General features: G+C 38.9%; 1 protein-coding gene across 1 annotated transcript in view; it reads left to right on the top strand.

Moving 5' to 3' along the window:
* znf827 (zinc finger protein 827) overlaps positions 1–15,683 on the top strand; it is a 101,933-nt gene extending 86,250 nt beyond the window's left edge. Inside the window, exons 11-14 of the mRNA XM_030140781.1 lie at positions 869–1,035; positions 6,341–6,550; positions 7,582–7,759; positions 11,491–15,683. Of these exons, the coding sequence (XP_029996641.1) occupies positions 869–1,035; positions 6,341–6,550; positions 7,582–7,759; positions 11,491–12,496 (1,561 nt within the window). The 3' untranslated portion in view covers positions 12,497–15,683. The remainder of the gene's footprint in view (positions 1–868; positions 1,036–6,340; positions 6,551–7,581; positions 7,760–11,490) is intronic.
* The last annotated feature ends 11,698 nt before the right edge of the window (positions 15,684–27,381 follow it).

Below are 27,381 nucleotides of genomic sequence, written 5' to 3'. Positions count from 1 at the left end.
TCCGACCACCACCAAAAATTCATACACCAGTGTGAAGTGTCTTGCCCAAGGACACAACGTCATGACTAGGACAGAGTGGGATTTGAACTGCCAACCCTTCAGTTATTGGACGCCACAGCTGCCCCCAACCTTTAAAAGATTGAAAGTTATGACTTGGCAAGGCAAGTTTATTTGTATAGCACATTTCATGTACAGGACAATTCAAAGTGCTTTACATAAAACATAAAAGCATCACAGAAGAGGCATAAAAATACAGTTAAGATGAGAGGAAGTTAAAATATAAAAACATTAAAATTAAAATAGACATTAAAATCATCAGCAATAAAATGTGATTTTAAAGTTCATTTAAAAGACATTATTTAAGACTTAGGCAGAATAACGTTTGTCTTGGTTTGACTGAACTACCCAAAAAGGACAGTATTTCATTTGAATGTAGTTTAAAGTTACCTTTACTTTAAAATTCTAAACTAATCCCTGACGAGGCAGGGTATCAGTGAGCAGGAGGGGTAAAGGGGCGGGGATATTAAAAAAAACTCTGATTATCTTTCACTTGTTGATCCATCATCTGCTGTCCAGTACCCAGTTAAATTTTGACATTTCTGAATTTCATTTCTTCCCCACTGCTTTATTTTATGAGTCAGTTTTCAACCAGATTCAACCAAGAAATCGTAGAAAAAATTAGGTTTATGGTAAAAATTAAAAAAAAAGAAAAAGTGGCCGCTCTCAGTTTGTCTGCAATGCGGAATTGGAACTGTAGCCACACTCTACCACTTAGCAATTTCTGCGACACCGTCTTAACACTGAAGCCGACTGTCTCCTCTGATTCTCGCTGTTTTTTCCTTCCTCTTCCTGTCTGTTCTCTGTCCAGCTGCCATGTGTGTGGTTTCCAGACGGAGCTGAACGCCCAGTTTGTGAGCCACATGTCGCTCCATGTGGACAAGGAGCAGTGGATGTTCTCGCTCTGCTGCAGCGTCTGCGACTACGTCTGCATGGAGGAAAACGACATGAAGAACCACATTAGTACTGGACACGCAGGTACAAGAAAAAATTAACCCCACTTAATAATTTCAACCGTCAATCTGACTTTAGACTCACTTTTTTTATGGTACAGAAAAAAAATACTTTATAAGCACATTTGTCTTTATGAACTAATACCCACGTTTTAATTTCAGAATTTCAAAAAAAGAAAAAAAAAAATAATAATAATAATAATGACACAAGCTAGATACAAGCAAGTACGATTGTTTTTATGGCATTTGGAGAAGGCAGCCAGTGCAGCCAAAAGAGAGGGTACGGGCGAGAGCGAGCATCGTCGTCTCGTCACATCATCTCCTGCACCCATAGTCACAACGTTCTCGGTCCAACCGCAAGTAGTGAACCTGCCAAAAAAAAAAAGTACATGTCAGCAGTTGGATATTAAAACTGTTAAATTAGATACTTAGAAACATGTAGCTCTTACAACTCAAGTACAATCTGAGAAACATACAGAAAAGCCTGAAAACCTGGAGAAGTATGGAACTCTAAAGGGATTTCCATAGATGTTCACATATAGATGCTATTCCAGCAGCCGTCCTAAACACGTATTGTTATTGTAGCAAAGTACAGGATCAGCTACAAAAATGATTTATGGAGTTATTTTCAAAATTACTCTCACATGTTAGAGTGGGTGGCAGCTTACACATTGTGGCTCTTGTTCACAGCTCAGAATAGAAATAGAGTGCAGTATTTGGACAGTGACACATTTTCCTATTGTTTTGGCTCCGCACTCCAGCAGATAGGATTTAAATTTAACAGTGACGGAGGTTAAAGACATATCTTTCAGCTTTAACACTTTTAGGAATAGCAATTTTTATATTTGGGCTGATGCGTTTGTGTAATCTGTGTGAAACATCCATAGATTAAAGCTTAAACTCAGTGATTTACTGTTTAATTTCAGATCCAGGGTGCTTACTAAATTTAATGAAAAATGTCCAAATTCCCTTTTTTTTCTATTTTTCTTTTTTATTTTTTTTAATATATATATGTGGGAAAAGGAATCAGCAGTAGTTGTAAAATAAGTGTGATTTAAACTTGATGAATCCAGTATGAGTTTGGTTTCAGTTCAGAGGACACGGGGAAAGTAAAGCAGCAGAATTAGGTTTCACAAACAGGACTCAGACGGCCCCCTCCAGTCGACCTTCTTTGGACTTTTAAAGCTGCTGCTCTGAACCCCCGGTGGTCGATATGAGTGTTTTTGTCTAAAACAGCTTTGTCCAGTTTATTGCTGACGTTTTGCTCTTCCACTGTTCCTGAACGTCTGTCTGTGTGTGTGGGTGGGTGGGATTGTCCGGCCCAGACAGCTGAGGGGTTTTTCAGAGGCCACAGTGGCCTTGTTTATCTGAGAAGGTTGGCCCTTATCGTGCCTGAGGGGAAAAAATCAATAGGCCTTGGGTCCTTTGGAGACAAGCTGGGTTTACGATGCCACTGTGGCCATCTTTTAAGGCTCTCATCCTGGCTTGGCATTTATCTCAGTCTCATACAAGATGGACACCACCACCACCACCAAACACCTTAATGTGGAGCAGAGTGGGTCACACTCATCTATCACTTAAACATGCTACCCTGTATTTATAAACTGTCAAAGAAGTGGATGTAGTCACTAGTCGCTTTTCCATTGGACATCTGCGCAAAACTTTACCGATATTTACTAAATGTTGAAAAAACATAAGTACATTATCTCAGTTTTTCCATTAAATCATAAATGCAATGATTTTTTTATTTCTTATCGCGAGATGATACGAGAAGTCATTCTATAAACATGGCAACGAACATAAATATGGTGTTGATTTACAGATCTATTCATTATTTTTATTTTTTACCCCTCTATCTCGTACGAAATTAAAAAATGGTTGGGTTTCCTGGTGTGTCCACACATACCGCGACATGTTTCTTCTTCTTCACTTGTTGTAACGTCTGTCAACATCACGTTTTTTTAATTCACCTGACTCCAGTTGTGAAAAAAGGTCTTTCCATTGCAGTTTTGCGTGATATACCATTTGTGCTACGCCTGAAAAACCACCTCTTGCCATCGCAAAAACTTTTAATGGAAAAATGAGACTTGTGGCAAAATTGTCGTTTTTCCATTAGGTGAATTTTTATGCACAAGTTATATTTGCACAGTTTGAGGGTCAATGGAAAAGCGACTGCTGAGACGTCAGTCATTGATTTGCGGACTGCTGTTTTGAAGCTTCAAGTTTTGCGTTTTTGCTCTAATCATCTCAAAAGTGATCGTATTTGGACAAGAGAGGGGAGAAAAGCACCAAGCTAAAAGTACAGCTGATCTACCGCACTGTTAACTGTGGACTGATGTGTAAAACAATACCAAGTACCAGCTAGATGCTTGCTAAATGTTCAGGTAGAGTTTTTATTTATTTAATATCCACGTATTTATTCAATATCAATATTGCAAATCACCAGTTTGCTGTAGCTTCATATCCTGTACAATACACATTGTCTTCTGTCATTCTGTCATTTCGAGTACGGTAAATCCATTACCAGCAAGAAAAATTGTTGCAGCTCTAATCTTCACACATAAATTAATATGAAATTGACATTACCATTATCAAAAACAATTATACAAATAGACTAAATGGATTGAATTAATGCCAACATTACCAGCTAACAGGACAGACATAGCTATTAAGTAACTGCAAAGTTCATGGAACAAAATCCATTAAAGGTGTAGTTGGTGTGACTGCTTTAACTACACCTTCTGTCTGAGGAAAATATGTGTCAATTAGTAAAATATGAGTTCAAGTTTGTATTGGCTCTAATTAACTGTCCATCAATGGTTTATCAGTTGAAGTGAATTCCACATCGGCTTCAGTTTCAAGCCATTTTTTGTCGTCTCTTGCATACATTTCGGTCTTACTCACAGGCTAAAGTATTGTGAAGAGTTTTGTTATCTGCCTGCGTATGTGAAGTGAGTCCAGTAGATGTGTGTTCAGGCTGAATACTGGACCAGACTCTGTGGCAAAAGGCTTGGTTGGCCACTCTCTCCAGTAAGCGAGCATGTGGTGAATTATCTGCCTGTTCCTTAATATGTGCCCCGCAGGATAAACTGTGCATCATCACTGCTTTTCTTATATCATCAATGTTGCTGGGCAGTCAGAGACAAAGCCATTCAAGCAAGAGAGGGAGGAGAATATTTTTCATTTAAGGTGTGTTTCAAGGTCGAGGCCCGCTGGCTCAGAGCAGCATCTATTTTATTTATTTATTTATTTTTTTTATTTTTATTTTACGGACATTTTGTGGCATTAGCCTTTTTTGATCTCGTCAGAGGATAAAAAGGTTCCTCAGACTGGTTCAATGCTGTTTTTAGAAAGCTACTAAGACCTTTGTATACAAAGATTTGGTTGAAGGCAATTAATGATATTTTTTTTTTAAATTGTTTCTTCCTGTGCATTATATGCTCGCATCCTTCTGTTCCTTAGATTCAACCTTGCGTGTGCGGCTGTAATAAAAAAAGATAGGTCAACCATTTCAGGGTCTGTGCAGCCTTTTCTCCCTCCTGAGTGAATGCCCTTTGTTGAGCTGTGCCCTGAGATGCTCCCGCCATCTTAGCTCCTTCGGCCATGACCTGCGCTCCTCACCCCTCCCTCTCGCCTCCTCCCCCTTCTAATTCCCTCTCTCTTCCCAGTGAATTGCAGACTTTAGAGAAGGGGGATCAATAAAAGCACACTGCATCTTGATTGGACTGGCAGCAGGGCCTCAGTCAGAGCACACAAGTATGCAGGCGAGACTGTCGGCTTGTATTCTGTGTGCGTGCATGTGTGTGTGTGTGCGTGTGTGAGAGAGAAGGCGTGTGAATGAAACGTGGCTCTAAAGTTCTTGAGGCTGCCTAATTTATAAGGATGTTTTTAGAGATTGCTAAAAACAGGTGCTTAAAGGCCCACAATGGGTTCTTCAAATGTGTTAAATACGACTGAGAAGACTCTTAAACATTGATTTGATGGTGAAGCTTTTGAAGTTGAATGTGTGAAATTAACTTTCTGACTCGAGGGGATTGGTAGATTTTTATTTTATCTTATTTTTTTTAGGTAATCCAAGAAAATGTGTACATACACTACTGGTCAAAAGTTTGGACTCACCTGGTTTTTCTGTATTTTCATGTCTGTTTACATTGTAGATTCTCACTGAAGGCATCCAAACTATGAATGAACACATATAGAATTATGTAGTTAAAAAAACATAATTCAAAGCATGTTTTATATTTTAGATTCTTCAGAATAGCCACATTTTGCTTTTATTACTGCTTTGCACATTCTTGGCATTCTCTCGATGAGCTTCATGAGGTAGTCACCTGAAATGTTTTCCAAAAGTCTTGAAGGAGTTTCCAGTGATGCTAAGCACTTTCCATCTCATGCCATTTAAATGAGAAGGCGAGTCCAAACTTTTGACTGGTACTGTATTGATGTTAGCATGTAACTATTAAAACATGCTGCAGTGAAATAACCTCAAAATAATCAGAGAGATATTTTTAGAATATAGTGGAAGATTCATAGACTTTCAAAATGTGCTTATGAAGAAAGAAAAAGGGGATATTATGATGAATTTAACATCTAACAGGGTTCCCGCGGGATCTTAAAAAGTCTTAAAAGTCTTGAATTTAAAAATCTGCATTTAATATCTTAAGAAAGTCTTTAAAAGGTACTAAATGTGATATGATAGGTCTTAATTTACATTGACATAAACTTGTTAGCTGTATTGTGTGTACCTGGGAAAGCTGCAAGACAGTAGTTTTGGTCGACTCAGCTCCACCCGTTCCAACCCGACACTTTATATTAAAAATTAAGAACCAATTATCGCTAACTTGCTAGCCCCCGGTGAGAAATTACTCACAGCGTTGGAGTAAATAAATACATTTTCCTAAATTCCGTGAGTCACAAATTTTTGCCATGATGACTGTGAAATAGGCTGTGAAATGGGCATTAAATTCTGTTCTAAGTAGTTTTAAAAGGTCTTAAAAAGTCTTAAATTTAACTTGTAGAAACCTGTAGGAACCCTGATTTAATTATTGACAGTACTGTGATGAGTGACAGATTTGATGTAGGTCACAAAATGTAGAAAAACAAATGTTCCCATTGTAAGCAGCCTCAGTGATCCTTCAGATTTGTTTAATAAGATCTGGCAGAAGAACAGCACATTTAGGGCTTGGTTGAAGCCTGTTTGAGGTAATGAAGCCTTAAAGAGCATTTGTTAAAAAGTCAACTTGAATAAGAAGAACATTTGTACCAGAGACAATGCTTCTCGTTATGATGAAAATGTCTTACTCGCTGCCTTCTGCCTTCTTTTTTTCCAGTTCTAAACTCAAGGAGTCCCCTCAGTGAGACCAAGAGCACCTCGTCGTCCCTCTCGGCCCTCAGCGATTCGCTCAACAGCTCAGAGGGCGGAGACCTCACCCACAGCAACGAAGAACTCAAGAGCTTGCTCGCCCCGCCTTCCTCTGCCGGCAGCCAGTCCAGCTCCGGAAGCCACTCGGGATCGGGAACTGAGGACAAAAATGAAAAAGGCAAGGAAACGTGGGAGTTATCGCGATACAAACTTGAACCCTTTGAAATATTGGAGCTGACACTGAATTATGTTGAAGAGACAAATGCGCTCTGCTTCTTACAGTCGGTTTCAGTTATTTATTCATTTACACAGAAAACAGAACAAAGATTGGTGTCATGCAACAATAGGGTGTCACTCACCACATCCAATCACAAGTCCCTATGGCTGGAGAACGGATCAATCTGTAAAAAGTGTTGCCCGGTGCATAGTTTCAGACTTTCAGCTGTTCAACCATCTAGTGAGCAGAAAGAGTGCACTTGATTTGATAGGATTCAACTTTGTCATTGCACGTCAAAAGTACAAAGCAACGAAATGCAGTTTGCATCTAACCAGAAGTGCTCAACCAGTGCTTAAATATTATAAGTTACAAAATAAAACAGCATACTATACAGCAACCTGCCCCTTAAGATCAAACTTAACCCATAAAGACCCAGTGGTTATTTTGTGGCAGTTCCCCAATAAATATTTCTCTATAATTTAACCTTTCTTAAGTGATTTGTTACCTTTTTTTTTTTTTAAATATTATCCTCTGTATTTAAAAGTTTTTCGGTGTAAATCATGTATTTTCCTATATTTAATTCACTGATCATGTAGATCTTCATTAAAGCTCAGAGGAAATTCAAAGGTTATTATATCAAAACAGAGAAAAATGACATTTTCAGCAAAGATATCGTTAACTAAACACAAAAATAAGTGTCTCCATCCAGTGTCATTGATCCAACTCAGTGGGTTTTACTGGTGAATCAATATTGCAGTAGATGACGCTGTATCCACGTTGACTATGGAGCTTCCAAATGGGTCATATCTCATCAGATATACCATGAAAAGATGACAAACTGCATTGTTCACCAATTATTTACATTTATTGTTATGATTAGTGGATCAACAGGTATTAAACAGTTTAGATCAGTAGATGGTTTAGGTCAACGGTGGATGTTTGGGTCTTTATGGGTTAAATCACCCTCTCTACTCTCTTTACGCTTTCCCCAGGTTTCGAGTGTGTCTTCTGCAATTTTGTGTGCAAGACGCGTAGCATGTATGAGCGCCACCTCCAGATCCACCTCATCACGCGAATGTTTGAGTGTGACGTCTGCCACAAGTTCCTCAAGACGCCCGAGCAGCTGCTGGAGCACAAGAAGTGCCACACCGTCCCCTCCGGAGGGCTCAAGTAAGGAAAGCAAGTACAGACAGAGGTTCCTAACTCCACCCCCCCGACCCCACCCCACCCCCAACCTCCCCAACCTCACCTTTTTTCAATTCGCCGCACACAGAACATACACATCGATAGTGATACAAGGTGCGTCCGTCACAGAATATGTTGTAGGTTCAGCTGCATTCTGACGACACAGAATGACAAATGTAAAGAACATTTAAGTCAGATCTCAGACATTGATGATATTATGAAATCCAGAATAATATCTGAGATACATAAATATATTTATACATGCATTAGTATGACCTACACTGGAGTAAAACCCATAAAGAGGATATTTGAGTTACTCACTGATTTTCTTTTACCTTCACATTAAAAATATGTAAACCTTTTTACAAACAACAATGTAAAAACAGTTTCAGTCACATTTTCAGAAGTTGATCATATCTAAGAACGTCAAAAAAAAAAAATTTAATGTTGGCAGTAAGTGTTGATTTTATCTCAGACATTATTTTGGATTCAATACATAACTAAAGGATTGAGGTAAACATGTAGGTTTTACATACTTACCTTTGTTTTCTAGGTGTGAAACGGCAAATTAGACCAATTTGGAACAATGGAAAACTACGAATTTAATGTAAATTATATTAATACCAAAGGACATATTAGCATCAGAGCTGTTTGTCATTCTAACAGCCATGCAGATTCTACCTGTGGCATCCTGGTACAGTACAGGAGCATTTTTTTGATTTGATGATCTCTTTTGTCCTTTATATTTATTATCTGCAGCCAGAAAATGAAATGCTCCAAGCCGTGGTTTTGCTCGACTCTCTTGGCAAGACTAATGTATTAGATAGTTGGGTGTGTGTGTGTGTGTGTGTGTGTGTGCGTGTGCGTGTGCGTGTGCGTGTGCGTGTGCGTGTGCGTGTGCGCGTGTGTGTGTGTGTGTGTGTGCGTGCGTGCGTGCGTGCGTGCGTGCGTGTGCGTGCGTGCAGTGGCTGCTCTGAGCAGAAGGGAGAGTGAGCAGGAGATGGAAATGGGCTTCCCCTCAGGGTCTGTTGTTCCACTGCCCACAGCACATGCCACAGAAAAGAATCTGATGAAACCTGCTTTCCAGAGAGATACATGCTGCTGCAGTCATTACACCATCTACTGTATTAAAAAAAAAAAGTCTTGACACACACCTAGAAAACAAGCAGTCATGAATAAGGCCGCTCACTACTGGACACTCAAACATGTTAATTTTAATGTACGATCACAAAAACTAATACCTTTTACTCACGTATTCATAGATTTTGTCAAAAGACTGACCCCTGGAATCTGTAAAGTTATCTCCGTCGGGTTAAATCTTCGAGGTGCTTTTGACACATACAGACATGAGCGTGTGCACATTTGGTCGCGATAATGACGCCACTAAAATCCTTATCTTTCTATTATTGTTTTTGCCTCCTCACATGCTTCCCTCTCCATCTCCATCCTCTGATCCCACAGGAGCCTTTGTTGTACTGTGATACGTTTATGTCCCATTTCAGGCCTGTCAAGTTAACACAAAGCCCATCTGTTGACCACAGCACACACTGATGAGATCTGACCTCAGACCAGTCACAGTATGGTTCTTAGTGAAAATATACACTGGTTTAGAATGGCAAATGAAACCGCTTCTACACATGTATGTATTTGCTGAACAGTAAAACATAAGACTGATCGCTGTGATATCACACAAATACAGGACAGTTCTTGAAGTTTCACTTCAGGTAACACAAGCCATTTTTTTGTTTTTCAGTTGTTCTCATCACTCCAGTCTGTGCATGTGCAGAGCCATTACAATTATCGCCTCATCTTGTCATAAACAAAGCTCTGTGTTCTGCATCATTTCTGTGTAGCCATCAGTGGAGTTTGGATGTTCTTAACACTGCTAAATGTCTGGAAATGATAGCATTTCATTGAATTTGACAAATAGAGCACAAACACACAAGAAGCGCCTTCATAGCTCGAAATTTTCACACAGCATCTTTGTAGTCACTAACTGGAGGACTTGCTAGTCATAGTGTGTGAGTGAATAACTGTGAAGGATTTATAACAGTTTTTAATGTATCTTCTGTCTGGTGTAAATGTTTTTGAAACCAGATTGAGTTCTTCAAGCTAGCATTCAAAAGGCAAACGAAACAGGTGGTGGATATTTTAGATTCTTTTTTATTCAAGGGAGGAAAAAAGGATGGAAGCAGCAATATTTTTAGCTTAAAAATCATCAGAAAATCTGCTTTTAACCTCTTATGCTGTACTGTTAATATCTGCACATATGTTTCCAGTTCTGCCTGGTGTACACTGTCACAGAGAATGGGTTTCACCAACAAAGATGAATTTAATCTGATCTGAGATTAGTTCTAAAACTAGGTTTAAAACAAGGAAATCCAACTTAAAATTGAGCAAAGTTCTGTTGCACAATTACAACTATTCGACTGGGTTAATAATAAATTATAAATGTGTGTGCTTTTGGGATAAAAAGCAGTCCAAAATCTAAATTCCAAATTTACTGATGCAAAATTAAATGTGGAGATGCTTTCTTACTCCAATTAAAATCAATTAATAAATTTAAGAATATTAAAAATCATACAAGTTATACAAAGGACAGGGGACACCACTAATTTGTGACTGCTTTGTATTCTTCAACAAAAGATTAACTTTGTTCTTGTTAGTTAAAAAGTTAACTAGTTATCTCACTCCAGATGGCTTTGCAGACAAGCTCAAATTTCTCCTCCCTTTTTAATTAAAACTTGCTGCATGAATTAATGCAATAATGTGGCCAAAAAACAGAAGATTAAAAAAAACAGTTAACCTTTCTTTGAGGAAAGAATCATTAGTTTATAATATTATTATTATAAGATAATGATTTCAACTCAGTCCATCTTCAAAATCAGCCTTTTAAGAGTTCAACCTCAATTTTAAGTTTATAATTAATTTCTGATTTGATATGAGAGTTTACAGTCTTAGCAACAAAACTTGACAGGTTCAAATCTTCCTCATGGAATTTACGGTCAAATATTTTCATCAGACATTAATCCTAATCTGTATCATGCAAACCAGATCAATTCAGTTTCCAATTATATGGCAACAAATCACAACTAAAACCCATCAGGTCAAGTCCTTATGATAAACAGTGAAAACCCCAACAAATCCCCACATGTATGTTTACTCTTAACCTTGGGAGGATTTTAGCTCAACAGGTAGAGAGCAAAAACAGATGAGCTAATTTACTGACCCCTAGGTGTTTTAAGCCTAAGGTATGTGAAGTGTTCTATATGTAGGAGTGTAGAAAGGGAGAGAGGGCCTTGACCATTTCGAGGTTTTTCTGAGGTGATTCTGTTCTGCAGGGTTTGTGAAGCGCTTTGGGGCCCAGAGCAGATGAAAGGTGCTATTTAAATGTAAGTGCCACTCCATTCCTTCATTTCCCTTCATGTCCTACTGCTCCAATCTTTTCTCCAGCCGTCACCCCCTCCCACACACACACACACATACTTATTCACCTCAATTCCCCCACCATTAAGCTGCCACACATACCACCATGAGCACACAGAACTGTACATGATACACATTTTTTCCTTTACCTGTCCTCCTCCTCTTCATCCTTTTTGTGTTATTAAATACAACGGTGTGTTACTGCATGTGCTGCTGGATCTGCACGTCCTCTTCAACTGCCTTCTGCTTTCTGTGTGTGCCCCTCCTGTCCTCTTTGTCGCTCTACCCAGGTGCCCTTTCTGCATCTACTCCACCAATCGTCCAGCGGCCATGGAGTGCCACCTTAAGACGCACTGTAAGATGGAGTACCGCTGCCGCATCTGCCAGGGACTGTGGCCCGACCAGGCCTCATTGGACGCCCACATGCGCGGGCACCGCCTGGGCAACCACTACAAGTGTGAGCAATGTGGCTACTTGTCCAAGACGGCCAACAAGCTGATCGAGCACGTGCGCGTGCACACGGGCGAGCGGCCCTTCCACTGCGACCGCTGCTCTTATAGCTGTAAGCGCAAGGACAACCTCAATCTGCACAAGAAGCTGAAGCACGCGCCGCGCCAGACTTTCGGCTGCCAAGAGTGCCCTTTCACCACCACACACCCGTTCGTCTTCAGCCGCCACCTCAAGAAACATCAGAGCGGAGGAGGAGGCGGAGGAGCAGGAGAAGAGGAGGAAGATGAGGAGGCAGGAGAGGAAGAGCTGCCAGTAGAGGGGGGAGCGTCATCACGGAAAAGCCAGAAGTTCCTGTTCACAGGGGGAGGAGGGGGGAGCAGTGGAGGCAGCGGGAGCAACAGCCCGCTCATGAGTCTGACGGCATCGCAGGCCCTCCAGTCCGTCGCCCTTTCGCTCACGCTGGGGAAGTCTCGTCAGCCGGACGCCAGCGCCTCCCTGCTCCGCTGCTACGTTAGCACTAACGGCAACAACGCCACCGCCGCCAGAAACCCCGGCGGCGGTGTGAGCTGCCCCTCGCTCTTCTCCCCCTCCCCTTCCTCCTCATCCCGCTTCATGTTGGAGCAGTACAGGAACTGCGAGCGGGCACCCCTGATCCCCCTCACCACTCTGTTCACCCACAGCTTCACATTCCACTCTTACTTCCACTCCAGATCGCGGCCCGCCACGTCTCCTCTCCTCTTCTCTTCCTCTGACTCCCCCTCCTCCCGCTCTCCTTCCTCACCCGCCTCCCACAAACACTCCTTTCTGGCCTACCTGGGACTCATGGAGAGGGCCAAAACTGTTTGACCTCACCCCCCTCACCCCCTCCCCTCCTGTGACAGTGGTGTGAATGACACTTGACCACTGCAGTGGGAGCAATGTCTTTTCCAATCAGACCAGCAGAATAAGCTGGACCAGACAAACATATTGAAGAAAAGAAAAAAAAACATTTATAAGAGAAAAAGGCTGTACATGCTAAAAAGGCATTTATATCGAAAAGCTGCTTTTCTTATCAGTTCTATCAATTGAATTATTACTACTTCAACTACTACTACTCTATTACCTTTTTTTTCTGTTTTTAAATGTCTGAATGACCTGGACCCAGTTGCATTATCTGAGGAAACTAACGTATCTCAGTTTTATAGATATTTTTCTTTAGTTGTTTGACAATATAAAAGTTGAAAAAAGATGAAACAAAACTTGCAAGTGCTATATTTTAGTGCATTTTTGTCTCTTGCTATTATGCATCAAAATAGCATGCCTGTTTCTGTGTTTCAAACTAGCTTTGACGTCATTAGGAAGCTAAAAATTCGAGATATTCTGAAGTGTTAGCAGTGCAACGTGGACAGAAACGGAATGCTTTTCATTGGAAAAAGGCACGTTTCCAAAGCAACGCCTCAAACCACGCACTTATTTATCAATCTTGTACATAGTTTTGTAGCCCTTCCCCTTCCCATCTTTTTTGATTTCTGTTGGTTTTGTATAATGGTGAAACCATATTATGCATAGCTGCTGCCTGATATCACATCTGTCTCAGAATAAGTACCTACAAGGAGCAAATGTTCATGTTTTTTTTTTTTTTTTTTTTTTTTTTTAAATAGCTGTCAAACAGAAAATAAGCTGTGAAAATCACTGAATCTGACATTACACAATCTGATTCAATCTGATCTGAAAATAGGGGGAAATTATTTGCACTCGCAGGTGAATAGGCTGTAAAATCTCACAAATACCCACAAGCACGACAAGGTGAATCACATTGTCAGTTATTCTTGAGACCACTTGAATATCAGCGCAGCATTTTATGCAGAACTATGTATCACGCACCTATACTTAGAAGAGATATATGAGATAACTGTTTTGTGGAGGTGACCAGCTCTGGGTTAGCGAGCTATACCTACAGCCGGGGTCACCACAGGCCGATTCAATGGTGCTTTTTGGAGCTTTTTGTAATTTTTGTGTAAAAAAAAAAAAGAAAAAACTGTTCCAAAATGACTTGAATGAATGTATTTTTGTTTATGTACATGACAAAGTGATGCAGAAGTGTGAACAGGGACGTCTTCTGTGCTGGTAAAGTTGGGAAAGGTAGTGTTTGGTGGCCTTCTGTGTCATTTTCTGTTGTTTTCTTTTGTTATTTTCTTTTTTTTTTTTTTTTTTTGGTCTTTCATTTTTACTTTTTTACTGAGCCTTTTACATCATAACAAAAGCATTTTCTACTAACATTCATAGAGAGAAAAAAAAAAGCTCCTGTAGGTGCAATGACGAAGCAAAGCCATTCACTTGTACAGCATTGTGTTAAATGGCACGGGCTTCAGTTCTAATAAAGCCGGCAGACATGGTACTGCTTTTTTGCGCCCCCTCCCCTCCCCTCCCCTCCCTCTCTCCTGTCAACCTTTGAGTTTTAATTGCACTTAATGTAGTTACACTTCAAGCCAAAAGCACTTAAACCCTTATGTTCCTTTTTTTGAAAAGTGCAAACTTCAATCCACCAAGTTACCATAATGTGAATTAGACAGTAGCTGTGGAAGTGCTTGTTGGAAATGACTCAATCAGCAGCCCTCATTTCACACGCGGTGCAAAGGCTCTGCCTCTGTGAAATCAGAGAAAGTAAATGAATACAAATTGCATGAATTAGACAGTAGAGGTCAAGCTCTCCCTGGGAACTAAAGGTCCCAGGCTAAATTGTTATAGCCAATTTTGCACAGTGCTGCACTTTTTTGATCATGAGAATATGTATTTATCCGTAAATGCTCAAAATGAAGTATGTTTGCGAGATAGGGTGGCATCGTACAAGCATCTTTTGTTTTGAAGAAGCTTTACCCGTTATTGATTGCGCTTGTGTTCCTAAGTGGTCTTCAAGCCAAAATCCCTCATTTGTAAAGGGGTTGGATTTTTTTTTTTTTTTTGGTTAATTTTCCTTCTTATTTGTCTGTTTTATCATGCATTTTTCTTATTATGAATCATTGTAATTTTCTTTTCTACTTTAAAAAAGAAATGTTGATTGGAAACAGAATTGTCAAGACCAAAATGTCGCAGCCGTGGATGTGATGTTAGGATTGAATCCGTCACATCCTGTTGTGTTTTCTGAGAGATGCCTGAATTGTCCTTTGGTTACACACTGCTGTTTGTTTGTTCCTTTTCTTTTCTTTTTTTTTTTTTTTAGCTTTGTCAATGTCTGGCATGCTGTTCTCTGGAGTGAAAGGAACATCCCTCCAACACACACACACACACACACACACACACACACACACACACACTGTACTATCTACATTATCTTTTATACTCTAGTGCCACTTGGTGGAAGGAAACCACCTGAGACTTCTGAGAATGAGTCAAACTAATTGTCAGGGTCTATAAGGAAAAAAAAAGATGGAATAAAAAAAGAAGAATGTGTCCACTCTTGACACCTTTGTAACTGTCTGCCTTTTAATACAGCATAATCATGAATGGCTGCACTTCTTTACTCCCCTGTAGTTTGGTGTCATGTTTAAGAAGGCAACAGGGCTCTATCCTTCTGAAAACCAGTGTTCATAATCATCTGAGGTTTGTTTTCCAATTGTAAGCAGCGCATCCACCTTTGTTTTATGTTAAAGCTCGACTACCTTTTCAGCACTTCAGAGTATGCATGACATCGCCCTATCTCCATTTTTTTTAGCGCTTAACTGTGTTTTAATACAAACTCCCTCGGTTGCATTTAGTTAGCATCACACTGCACTGTCTACAATCAGTTAGCTTTAAGTTCGGCTGTATTTTATGATTAGAAAAGGCTCAACTATCTCATATTTTGGCACTCGGTAAAGATTGGTATGTGCTGTACAAAGCTTTTTTTTTATTACTCCATTGTTAAGGCTGTACAGGGTTGTGACGATAACTGGTAAATAGATCATTTGTACTTTTTTGGTTTTGTATTTGTTTTCTTTGTTTGGCATTATTTTATGTTCAACTTGCCAGATCTAAATGTAACAGGATTTGAAAGTAAAGCTTACATCAGATATTACGTCATTTGTCTGTCCTTGCTTTTTTTTTTTTTTTTTTTTTTTTAAAACTTATATTGTCTATATCACACACCAGCTGTGTGAAAGCAGTGGAATGAACCTAAAATGATGAATTGATGAGGAAATGAATCAATAAATGAATATTATGCTGCTTAATTTAGCAAAAAAAAAGCTAAAGATATGACGTTTACTGCTTTCCTCTCAAACTATTACTGAATATTGTCAGATAAAACACTGTCAGACATTTCCTACCAATTCTAACAACATTCATCTGACTCTGGGGTGTCAAACTCATTTTACTTCAGGGGCCACATCCTCCCAAAATGATCTGAAATGGGCCGGACCAGTAAAATAACTTAATAAATAACATAATAAACATATAAAAAATGTAAACTCCCAACTCTTCTCTGTGAAATAAGTAAAATTACACTATGAGAATGTTTGCATTTACAAATAATCCTTTAAAAGAAAGCATAAACAACCATGAAAAAACATACATGTATTAAGAAAAATAAGTACAATTTTAACAGTATTATGTCTCAGCTTCTCATTTACACATATACATTGAAACTTACTGATCACAGTGGATCTCCAAATGCACAAAATATGTTGTAACATGTATAATATTGTTAAAATTGCATTTACTTTTCTTAAGACATTTCATGTTCATATTTGTTCAGGTTTTTGAGAAAGGATAGTTTGTAAATGTAAAAACTTTCATGTAATTTTACTTTTTTTTTTTTTAACACAAACAAAGAGGAATTTGGAGTTGTCATTATTTTTCAGTTATTATGATAGTATTTTTTAATCTGATCCACCTTAGATGGAACTAGGCTGAATTTGGCCCATGAACTACAATGATTTTAACATCCTTGATTGTTAATATCTTCAATGTAATTTTTGCGTTTCACAAAATTCATCCCATGGGTCAGATTGGACCCTTTGGTGGGCCGAACGTTTGACATCCATGATTTGATTCAAACAACTGTAGCTACAGGAACAACCCGGGTAATATCAGACTGTATTTAGTGCCATTTCACCGTTAAATAATATTCATAACCCTTATAAGGATTAGATCAAAGTGTTTGAATGTGGAAGTTTTTCAGAGGTTTTGAGTCTTAACTCTCTAGATTTCAAGAGTTTGCAAATACTTCTCATGGTCTTCATCAGTAAATGAAGTATCCTCAGGATTCTTTTAACTTTGTTTCCTGATGGAGACTCTCAGCTCATTCACATACAAGTGGACCTTGAGTTAAGATGATTTTGGAAATAGCTAAACAAGATGGTTTTTCTGATTCTGATACAGGAAAGATCACTCATAAATAAAATCTGAAGATGATCACATCCACGAGGACGCTGCATGATCCCACTGACCCGGACTATTGTCTCGTGCGGTATCAAGAAGGCAGTGAAAAACCCAAATTTATCACTTATTCAACCCTCACTCAATGTTCTTTATCAGATAAAGTTGCCATAAAAGTAAGAGCAGAGATGAGATTAAAAGGATGTTTTAGAGCAATAAGAAAAGTAAGTGGATACCTCTGAGCCTGCAGACAAAAACCTACGTTCAGAAAAGCCGTGATCAGCTTTGAGGGACGCGGCAGCATTCTTTAATTTATAACGGTGGCGTGCCGTCGTAATAATAAGGAATAGGATCTGTCATGGTGTCTAGCTGCTGTTTTTATTAGACCGATGGGAGGTCTCTCTCCCTCTCCTTTCTGTGTTGTAGTAATGAAAGTTACAGCACGTTCTCGCCCAGCCAAAGGTTGGCCCTGCCTAATGAAAACAGATGAAGCAGAGATAAAGTGTTTGCCGACATTAAGGGACTCATTTATCACCGTTAGCCCCCGAGCTATAGAACACCTTGGTCTGGAGCTCTCCTTTAACAGGCCCTGCCTCACAGCACCCTGGTGGCACGCTGCTGCAGCCTTCAGGCGCATGCACGCCATCTTCACCAACCTCTAGCTTTTATTTGTTGCACTTTTGAATAGTTTTAACAGATTCTAACACGGTTTGTACCTTTGCCAGAGGTGGGAAGTAACTGAGTACACGTACGTTGGTGCTGTGCTTGACTTGAGTATTTATCTTTTTTGACAACTTTTTACTTTTACTCCCTACATTTTCACAACACAGTCATTACCTGAGGTTAAACACGTTTGAGGGGAATCATCAATTATTTTTATTCTGCTCCTTTTCCCACGTCTGCACTGAGGTAACCCTAGTGGACAATAACTCCAAAGACAATCCCCTGGTGTTTCCGTCGGTACAAATCACACATGACGAACAAAACGGCGTGAGAAGAACAGGAAAGATGAAACAAGATGATACATGAAACAAGACCAAACAAAAAAACGTGTAATGAGCAGAAAATTATATGAAATCGAGAAGAAAATGACATGACAAGACAAAGGCGTCATAAAAGATGGAACAAAACATACCTGTAGTCTCAGTTTAGTGCTTATCTGTTTAATTTGACTAAATCAAAATTAAAAAAAAAACAAAAGACGAATATAACATAAAAACTCAAAATGAGAAGAAAATGATATAAAATACAAAAAAAAGATGAAAATGACCCTTACAACAACACTGTAGAAGACATAATACCACACCTGAACGCTGTGATTTGGTGCTAATTTTGTTCATTCTGCTTAATTTTCATAAATTACAAAAAAAACGAGGCTTTCGCTGTCAGGGGCCGACAGCAAGGGTATATCTCCCCCCCCAATCCTCTGCTACATATAAATCTATCCACAATAATTGTTAGACAATCGACATGAACTTAATTTGAGCTACATGGACTTGATGGTGGCAGAATAATGGTCACAGAACCAATTTTTTCCCCACAAAACTCCACCTAGTGAATGAAAATGACACCATATGAACTCTGGATGTTCGCCTGAAAATGGACATTTGTAAGATGATCAATATGAACCAATTTTTACCTAAATTGACCTATTATTGCTTGATTTATGTCCAAAAAACTGATTTTCAACTAAAGCGCCCCCATTTGGATGACTTATAATACTCATAGCGAAGCTGAAACCGATCGGGTTCTTCCACTAGGGGTCACCTATGTTGGTTATCAAGGGAGAGAAAATCCAACCAAATCTGTCCTAGTTATCGCGTTCACAGGAAGGAAATCTGGTGGCGGCGTGCGGAGTGAAACCATTATATCCCCGAAACTCGATTTTGGGGATATAAAGATGCAAATCTCTGTTCAGTAAGACCAAATAAAGCATCAGATACAAAACTAGACAAAAACTGTCAAATACATAACGTGATTAAAAAACGATGTAGAAGATGAAAATCACCTGACAAGACAAAAACGGTGTAAAAGACGAAATCGGACTAGTAACGTAAAAAGATGTAGTAAAATAAAACACACCTGAAGGCTCTGACTTATAGAATAATTGTTTAAGTTGTTAATGTTTATAAACTATATGGACAAAAACACTGGGACACATCATGGCTACACTTCGTATGATGACATATAAACATCAATATTTCCTTAAAATTTAATGGGAGATATGAAGACAGTAGATGATTAGTTGTGGTAGAAAATTAATTAGTCAGAGCACAAAAAATATTTCAGAAGTTTAGAGGTAGAACATTTACATTTTTAGTTATGGATAAAAAAAACAAAAACAAACCAGAAAAGCACTCCATACCAAGGCAGATTAGTTCCCCCCCCTGATCACCACCAAATTTTAATCATTTGTTCCTCGTGCCAGTATCAACATGTCCTGAAAATTTCATGAAAATCCATCCATAACTTTTTGAGTCATCTTGCTAACAGACAAACAAACAGACAAACCCCGATGAAAACAAAACCTTCACCGTTACATTTGGCGGAGGTAAAAAAAACAAAGTCAATTTTGAGAGAAATTAAGTAAAAACAATTTCTGAGGCATATTGGAACCAAAGATAACACTGGTCAACAACAAATTTATTGTTTAAGTTTTTTGAGCTGATTTAGGATAATTTTGGTGTGCTGAATCCAAAAATCACATTAATTTTGCTCAATCAGGTCAACTTTCTGAACTATGCTACATATTGGCTTTTTAACATTTTTGCTTACATTTATGGGCATTTTCACATCATATGATACAAAATTCTTTCATATTTCTTCCAATAAACAAGTTCTGAAGATTTTACTTTTGCCAATTTATGATTATTTTTTTTAATATTACAGGTGAATGAAATGGCTTCGACTAGAAGATCTTGCAAAAATAAGCCTGACGTATTCTGCTACATCTGTGGTGAATACACCATTGTACCTAACAGGAATTCTGTTAGAAAATGATCTTTTTTTCTCTTAAAACTTATTTTGGCTGAGAACTATATAAAAAATCAACTGATAAAGTCACAAAAATGTAATCAATTTTGTGAGAAGATCAAATTTTTCAAAATCAAATTAGCAAAAAAACCTGACCTGATTGAGAAAAACATGTCATTTTTGGATTTAGCGGTGCAAAATGGTCCTAATTCAGTTGAAAAAACCTAGACAACTTGCAAAAAACATTTTTTTGTAACCCAGTGTAATTTAACCAAACTAACCAAGGCAATGAAATTCATCACAACATAAAACTATATTATGACATTTGTCGTTATTGTTTTGTCGCCCAGACCCCTGTTAGAAAAGAAACACCTGAATTCAACGTGTCCCAATACTTCTGTCCATATACAGGGTGGGGAAGCAAAATTTACAATATTTTGAGGCAGGGATTGAAAGACAGTGTATGACCAATTAGTTTATTGAAAGTCATGAGAATTTATTTGCCACAAGAAAATGTACATTATAGAAAATGTTTTTATTCTATGTGTCCTCCTTCTTTCTCAATAACTGCCTTCACACGCTTCCTGAAACTTGCACAAGTGTTCCTCAAATATTCGGGTGACAACTTCTCCCATTCTTCTTTAATAGTATCTTCCAGACTTTCTCGTAATAGTTTTGCTCATAGTCATTCTCTTCTTTCCATTATAAACAGTCTTTATGGACACTCCAACTATTTTTGAAATCTCCTTTGGTGTGACGAGTGCATTCAGCAAATCACACACTCTTTGACGTTTGCTTTCCTGATTACTCATATGGGCAAAAGTTTCTGAAAAGGTATGGATAATAGTGTTAGGTATGATTATGACATCAATATATGTTTGGTTTCAAAACAATTGACGAAGTGCCTGCTGAGAAAAAACAACTAAATGTTCATTGTAAATTTTGCTTCCCCACCCTGTAGTATATCAGTCTGCTGGTTCTTTTGCCACTTCTGATCGCACTCACTATCTCATAGCTCACAGGTATTATTTAGAGATGTCAAAAAACTTAAAAAAAAAAAAAAGTTAAAAACCTTTATCAGATGTAAAGGCTTTTGGGGGTCCTTACGGTGCCTCCATCACCACACCCTCCATGTTGACCTGTGTGGGTTCAACAGCCATTCCAAAGCCCAATCTCTTCTGTTGAGGGCCCGTGTTCTCATCTCGCTGCTCATCTTTTCCTGCAAATTAATGAATCTTTTCGGCTGTGTTTAAAGCTGCTTAATTAAGTTCAAAGCAGCGCTCGGGGCACTGTGCGCCTGCTCAGCTGACCTCCCTACGAGTGGAAGTGTTGATTAGGAAGTGAAGAGACATGCAGGCACTGCAGGGGATGGCTATTGATTGAAAGGATAGAAAACCTCATTTGGATTTTTGTGATTGGAATATCACCCTGCGCCTGTGAGTCTGTGCTTTTTTTTTTTTCTTTCTTTTTTTTAACCCCCCTTTTTCTTCATTTGTCCAATAACAATAACTCCACTCCTGCACTGACAGTTTGGTGAAATTGTCAACTTAAGTGAGGAATTTCTGTGATAAGACCAAACGGCGGAGTTTTCCCTCATCCCAATAATAGCCCTTCACCCCGGCCCGAGCTGTCTGCACAATGTCGACCTTTTGACTCCACCTCGCGAAAGTTGGCCGCTGTCGATCGATAGCGTGTTAGCTTTTTGTTTGTAGGTTCAGGCTGCCTTGGCTTTATTACAGCTGCCGAGAGTCATGGGGGAGTCGTGCACGGCTTTGTGAGAGAGGAGCTCCCTCTTGTTTGCCAAAAGTGTAATCCCGCCGTGACCCACCGTGACCCTGCCCTGAGAGAAAAGCTGCTTAGACAGAAGTGCGTGTCTGTGGGAGCTCCCAGCAGCCTGGCCTCTCTCGCTCCATCTCTCTTTTTCCTCTATATTTTGCTCACTACATCTACCTCACATATTTTCTTTTTTCCTTGAGCTTCATATACGGTACATCTCTGCATCACACCGAAGTTCTCCTTTTACCCCTCGCTCTATATTCTCCTGTTTATTCCTCTCTCTTCTTTCATGTTTCCTTTTCTTTTATAATAAACCTTGAGTACGCTTTCTAAAACCACCACCCTTTGCATTCAGCATCAATACTTCCAACTCTGCCTCTCCTCTCCTCTTCTTTTCTCTTCTCTTCACCGCCCCTGTGAAGGACCTGGGGCTTTGCTAAGTGGAGACAGATCTCCTTTTTTTTTTTCCCCTTCTTCTTTTTGCTCCAACAGAGAAAATAAACACACAAAGTCCTAACACGGGGGCCCTGCCATACTCCAGACAGCCTTCAGTAAACGCAGGCTGCAGTGCAAGACCACTGGTGCAGGGGGAAGAGAAAATTAAGGAAGAAAATGACCTCTGGAATCGATTTGGCATGGGTTGAAGTCAGGGCTAAAACTGCACGGAATAATGCTCCGCTGAGGCTGCTTCTTGATTCATAAATCCATTCATTTTTGGAGGAAATTAGGCATCAAAATGAATAGTGGAGGAAGAAACTCTGCATTGTTCCGGTCTTAACCAGCGTGTATGAGATATAGATAGATGCAGCCTGGCTTTATGAAAACAAGGTTTAATGCAAAGAGTGAGACAGACTGATTAAAACTGCTTAAATCTCCTGGTTGACTGGCATACACCCATTAAAAATGCATATTATCGGAAAGAGTGTAGTCCTGTGGTTGTACACATCTCTAAGGCAGAACACAACATTCCCATAGATACGTAGGCAGTGAGGTAATAAACAATCCATGCAGAGGGGGAGACATAAACTCTCTGCTTATAAAAAAACATGAACTTTTTGGATTTATACACTGGCTACTTCTGCACCTAAAGGCATCAATAAAAATATTGATCAAAAACTGTCCCTGCGATCTAACATATGTATGTAATGAATGTTACTACAATGGATAAGAAATAAGAGGAAAGAGGCCTACCTGCCTTATGTACATTTTTTCACAATATTTTTATTGGTATTTAAAGCTGTGGGAGACTTTTGTGACCAATTTTTCATCAAATCTGTAAAACCTCAGTCATATCCTCAGTATCATGAATCTGTAAGTCTTTCTGTCATTACTCACCTGAATCTCTTGCATCATGGTGAACAATTTTGAAGTGCCATCCACCGTAAACAAACCACGTGTTTACAAACAGAGCCGGGAGGTCACTCGGGCATCTTCGGAATTTTGTCGCGACGTGCATTGTAGGAAACAGAGGTTCGTGCAGCTGCCTGGCAGCGGCAGCACAACCAAATGATATATGGATGACACAAACATGATGCGGAAACGGCAGGAGCTCCACTTCCCTATATGCATATTCCTCCAGCTGCTTCCGCGTTTCAGCCGTTTCTGCATTGTGTTTGCTGCTCTTTCATCCTGCCGCCAGACGGCTGCGCCAACCTTCGCTTCCTACAATGCATGTCACGACAAAATTCTGAAGATACCCAAGTTACCTCCCGGCTCTGTTTGTAAACATGTGGTTTGTTTACGGTGGATGGCACTTCAAAATTGTTCACCGTGATCCAAGAGATTCAGGTGAGTAATGACAGAAAGACTTACAGATTCATGATATTTAGGCTATGAGGTTTTACAGATTTAATGAAAAATTGGTCACAAAAGTCTCCCACACCTTTAAGTTTTATAATGAAAGGTAAACTAAGTAAATAATAATATACATAATGAGCATGAATCAAAACATAAAACACTTATAAACACACCCATTCACACCATTTAGACTTGCACCAAATGATATATAAATATACATATAAATAACATACATACATATATTCTTATGAACATGTGTATAGATAGACAGATAGATAGATAGACAGGTGTGTGTGTGTGTAAAAATAAAAATTAAATACAGCAGTCATGATAATAGAAAAAAATAAATGTCTTAGGTACATTTAATTATACAGTATGATTTTCCTTGTTTAACCCATAAAGACCCACTGTGACTTTTATGTCAGTTCCCAAATTAATTTTTCTCTCTTTTTAACCTTTCTTAAGTAATTTATCACAGTTTATTATAATATTATCCTGTGTATTTTGTGTTGTTTTTTTGTTTTTTTTAAGTGGAAACCGTGTATTTCCCTATATTTAATTCATTGATGATGTCGATGTTCATAAAAGCTCAGATTAAAGTTGAGGGTTATTATATCAGAAACAGAGAAAACTGAAGAAAAAGGGACTTTTTCAACAAAGACATTAATAACTGAAGGTAAAAACGAGTGTGTCCATCCACTGTCACTGATCCACCTCTATGGGTTTTACTGGTGAATCAATGTTGTAGAAGATGACGGTGTTTCCACAGTAACTACAGAGCCTCTGAACGTCCAAATGGGTCATATCTGATGACCATGAAAAGATGACAAACTGTATTTTACACCAATTATTGACATGTATTGATAGAATTAGTGGATCAAGGTATTAAACAGTTTAGATCAGTAGATGGTGGATGTTTGGGTCTTTATGGGTTAATGTGTAAATATTATGATTTTTTTTTTCCCCTGCATATTGACTCATGTTCGTCTAAGATAAACCACTTTATTACCATTTGACTGATGCCAATTAACAACAGGTGACCATGTGGTTTTGTCTTATGGATTGTGGGTCTTTCAGGGTGGTGACTCTGAAGTCTGAGCCACTGCTCTTTTCTCAAAATGTCTTTGAGCAAAATAAATCCTTTCCAGGTCTGATCTGTAAGATGAAAGGTGTTTTCATGTTGGAAAGTCTGTTTTTCTACATTGTGTAAATTCAGTCTAGTTACATTTCATTTCACGCTGGAGTTTGGTGAGCAGACGAGGCGACTTTACATAACAATATACCAACTGTATGTACAGGGTTCCTACACGTTTCTACAAGTTCAACTTAAGACTTTTTAAGACAACTTAGATCAGAATTTAATACCTATTTCACAGCCATACTGGCAAAAACTTGTGACTCCTAGAATTTAGGAAAACATATCTATTTTCTCCATCGCTGTGAGTCATTTCTCACCGGGGCCTGCAAAGTTAGCGATAATTGGTTCCAAATTTCAATATAAAGCCACGTTTCCACTATGTGGTACCGGCTCGACTTGACTCGGCCTTTTTGCGTTTCCATAAAAAAAAAAAAAAAAAAAAAAAGGACTTTGAATCTGGTACCTGGTACTAGTTTTTTGGTATTACCCCCGCTGAGGTTCCAAGACTGGGGACCAGATACTAAAACGTGACGTGTAAACACTGCAGACCACTGATTGGTCAGAGAGTTGTCTCTGTGACCCGCCATTTTACAGAAAACAGATGCGGAAGTTGACAGTAAATCTAGCGGCAGGTTAAATCCATACGATGACAAAACTACACCATGGTTGGTTGAGGAGATTCAGTCTTTGGTGGCTGACGCAAAAATTCAGCATGAGCTTGACGAGACAACACGCAACGAGCGAGTTTATCAGCAACTCTCTGAGCAGACGACACGGAAGTAACGCGCCACATTGCTATGACGACCGGGTACTCTAAAGTCGTTAGTATCCTGTTGTAGAAACGGTCTCCAGGAATAGTCAAGTCTAGTCGGTCCCATGTAGTGGAAACGTGGCATAAATTGTCGGGTTGGAACAGGTAGAACTGAGTCGACTAACACTACTTTCTTTGCAGGTTTCCCAGATACACACAATACAGCCAACAAGTTTATGGCAACGTTAATTAAGACCTACCATATCAAATGTAATACCTTTTTAAGACTATTTAAGGTATTAAATGCAGATTTGTAAATTAATGACTTTTAAGACTCCGCAGGAACCCTGTATGTACAGTACTGTGCAAAGTCCTAGACCAGTGGTTCCCAACCTTTTTTGGCTCATGACCCCATTTTATCCTCAAAGATTTCTAACAACCCCAGACATTCAAAACAGAGTCTTTTTTTTGTTTTTTTTTTTTTTGCTAAAACTAATTTGTGTTGGATCATGTGAGTTTACTATACTATGTTGCGAAAAATGTAAATTTTAGACGACATTTAGTCTATATAATGTGTATTATATACGGTCAGTTCAGTTTGTATTTACAAGGCTGACAATTAATACTGGACAAACAAGAACTCAAACTATGAATCATGAAAGAGCTGTAGCATCTGAAACTGACCACAATGAACATTTGAAAGATAAACAGCACCACAGTGCTTCAGTTTCAGCTTCCGTTTGTCATGTCTTTTATGTGACCGTCTGTCAACTCACCATGTATTTTTTTAGGCCAACATGAGGTTTCTTAGTTTAATAGTTTAATGAAAGTTTAATAAAATTCTCATGAAATTCTGATATGCATTTCTCAGTCTCAGCATTAAGATCCAATCTGATATATGTGAAGTATGTACAGCAGGAAAAACTAAAGTTTGAGGGACAAAACAGCTTCTATAAACCAGAGTGGGAGTTTTTACTGTGACCTGTCTGTGTAGTTAACATGTCTTTAACCCTTTGTTCAGACAATATGAGATTGTTATATTCGTTTTTTCATGTTTTACATCAGGTTTCATTCATCACATGTCAGCTGTTTCTAACTGTTTGTGCTGCTTCATGTCATGGGGTCAGAGGTCAACACTAAGTAGTCATTTTAACCTTTGCAATCCATTTAGTTCAGTGCTTATGTGTCTTTTAAGGCCATGCACATATTTCCTGTAATGTCTTTTTTCTCTCAAGAAAAGAGAATGAGAAGTAAATACATTCACCCATTTCAACCCTGAAAAAGAACAAAGATAAAGGTGGCCTAGGACTTTTCTACACTACTGTATGTCCTCATCTACATAAACTAAACCAGATACTTAGCATTAAATGGTTTAAAGCTGGATGTCTATCTGACATTGGTATGTTTTTAATCCCGCTCATGTTTGATTTGTTCCATCTGTTTTTCTTCTTTTTTTTTTCCGCATTGGTTACGTTTCTGTAATTTACCTTAAAGTCCAAACCATCCATACAGTGTTTTCACAGAACCAGTTTAAACCGGACAGAGACCACCTCTTTTGGTTTGACGCATCCACTGACTGTCTGCTCTGTGCTATGGTCTAGGAGATGTTTTACACCTGCAAATTTGGTTTGGACAAATCTGGAAAGACTGGAATTCTGGACCAAATGAGGATAGTGTCAAAGACTCCTTCCATCAAAAGGAGGCAGCATTCTCCACATGTGGTCAAAATGCCCAAGCCAATCAAAATACACACTTGTGATTTACTTTGTTGTAAAACAGCCCTGTCTGATGGAAAGCTATGAAGCCCTTTTCAAAGCACTGAACTACCTTGACAAAAACAACAAATTTACCACACATCATGTAGGAGTTGCAGATCATCGATAGAAGCAGGAGAAAACCAGAAATCATAGACTGTATGTAAGAGAAGGACAGAGGGCCTGTGACATCACTCGTTGGTGTCTG

This window comes from Sphaeramia orbicularis, chromosome 1 (genome assembly GCF_902148855.1).
Source record: "Sphaeramia orbicularis chromosome 1, fSphaOr1.1, whole genome shotgun sequence".
Classification (NCBI taxonomy): Eukaryota; Metazoa; Chordata; class Actinopteri; order Kurtiformes; family Apogonidae; genus Sphaeramia; species Sphaeramia orbicularis.
Note: the sequence above shows the minus strand (reverse complement) of the source record. Positions and strands in the feature narration are given on the sequence as shown.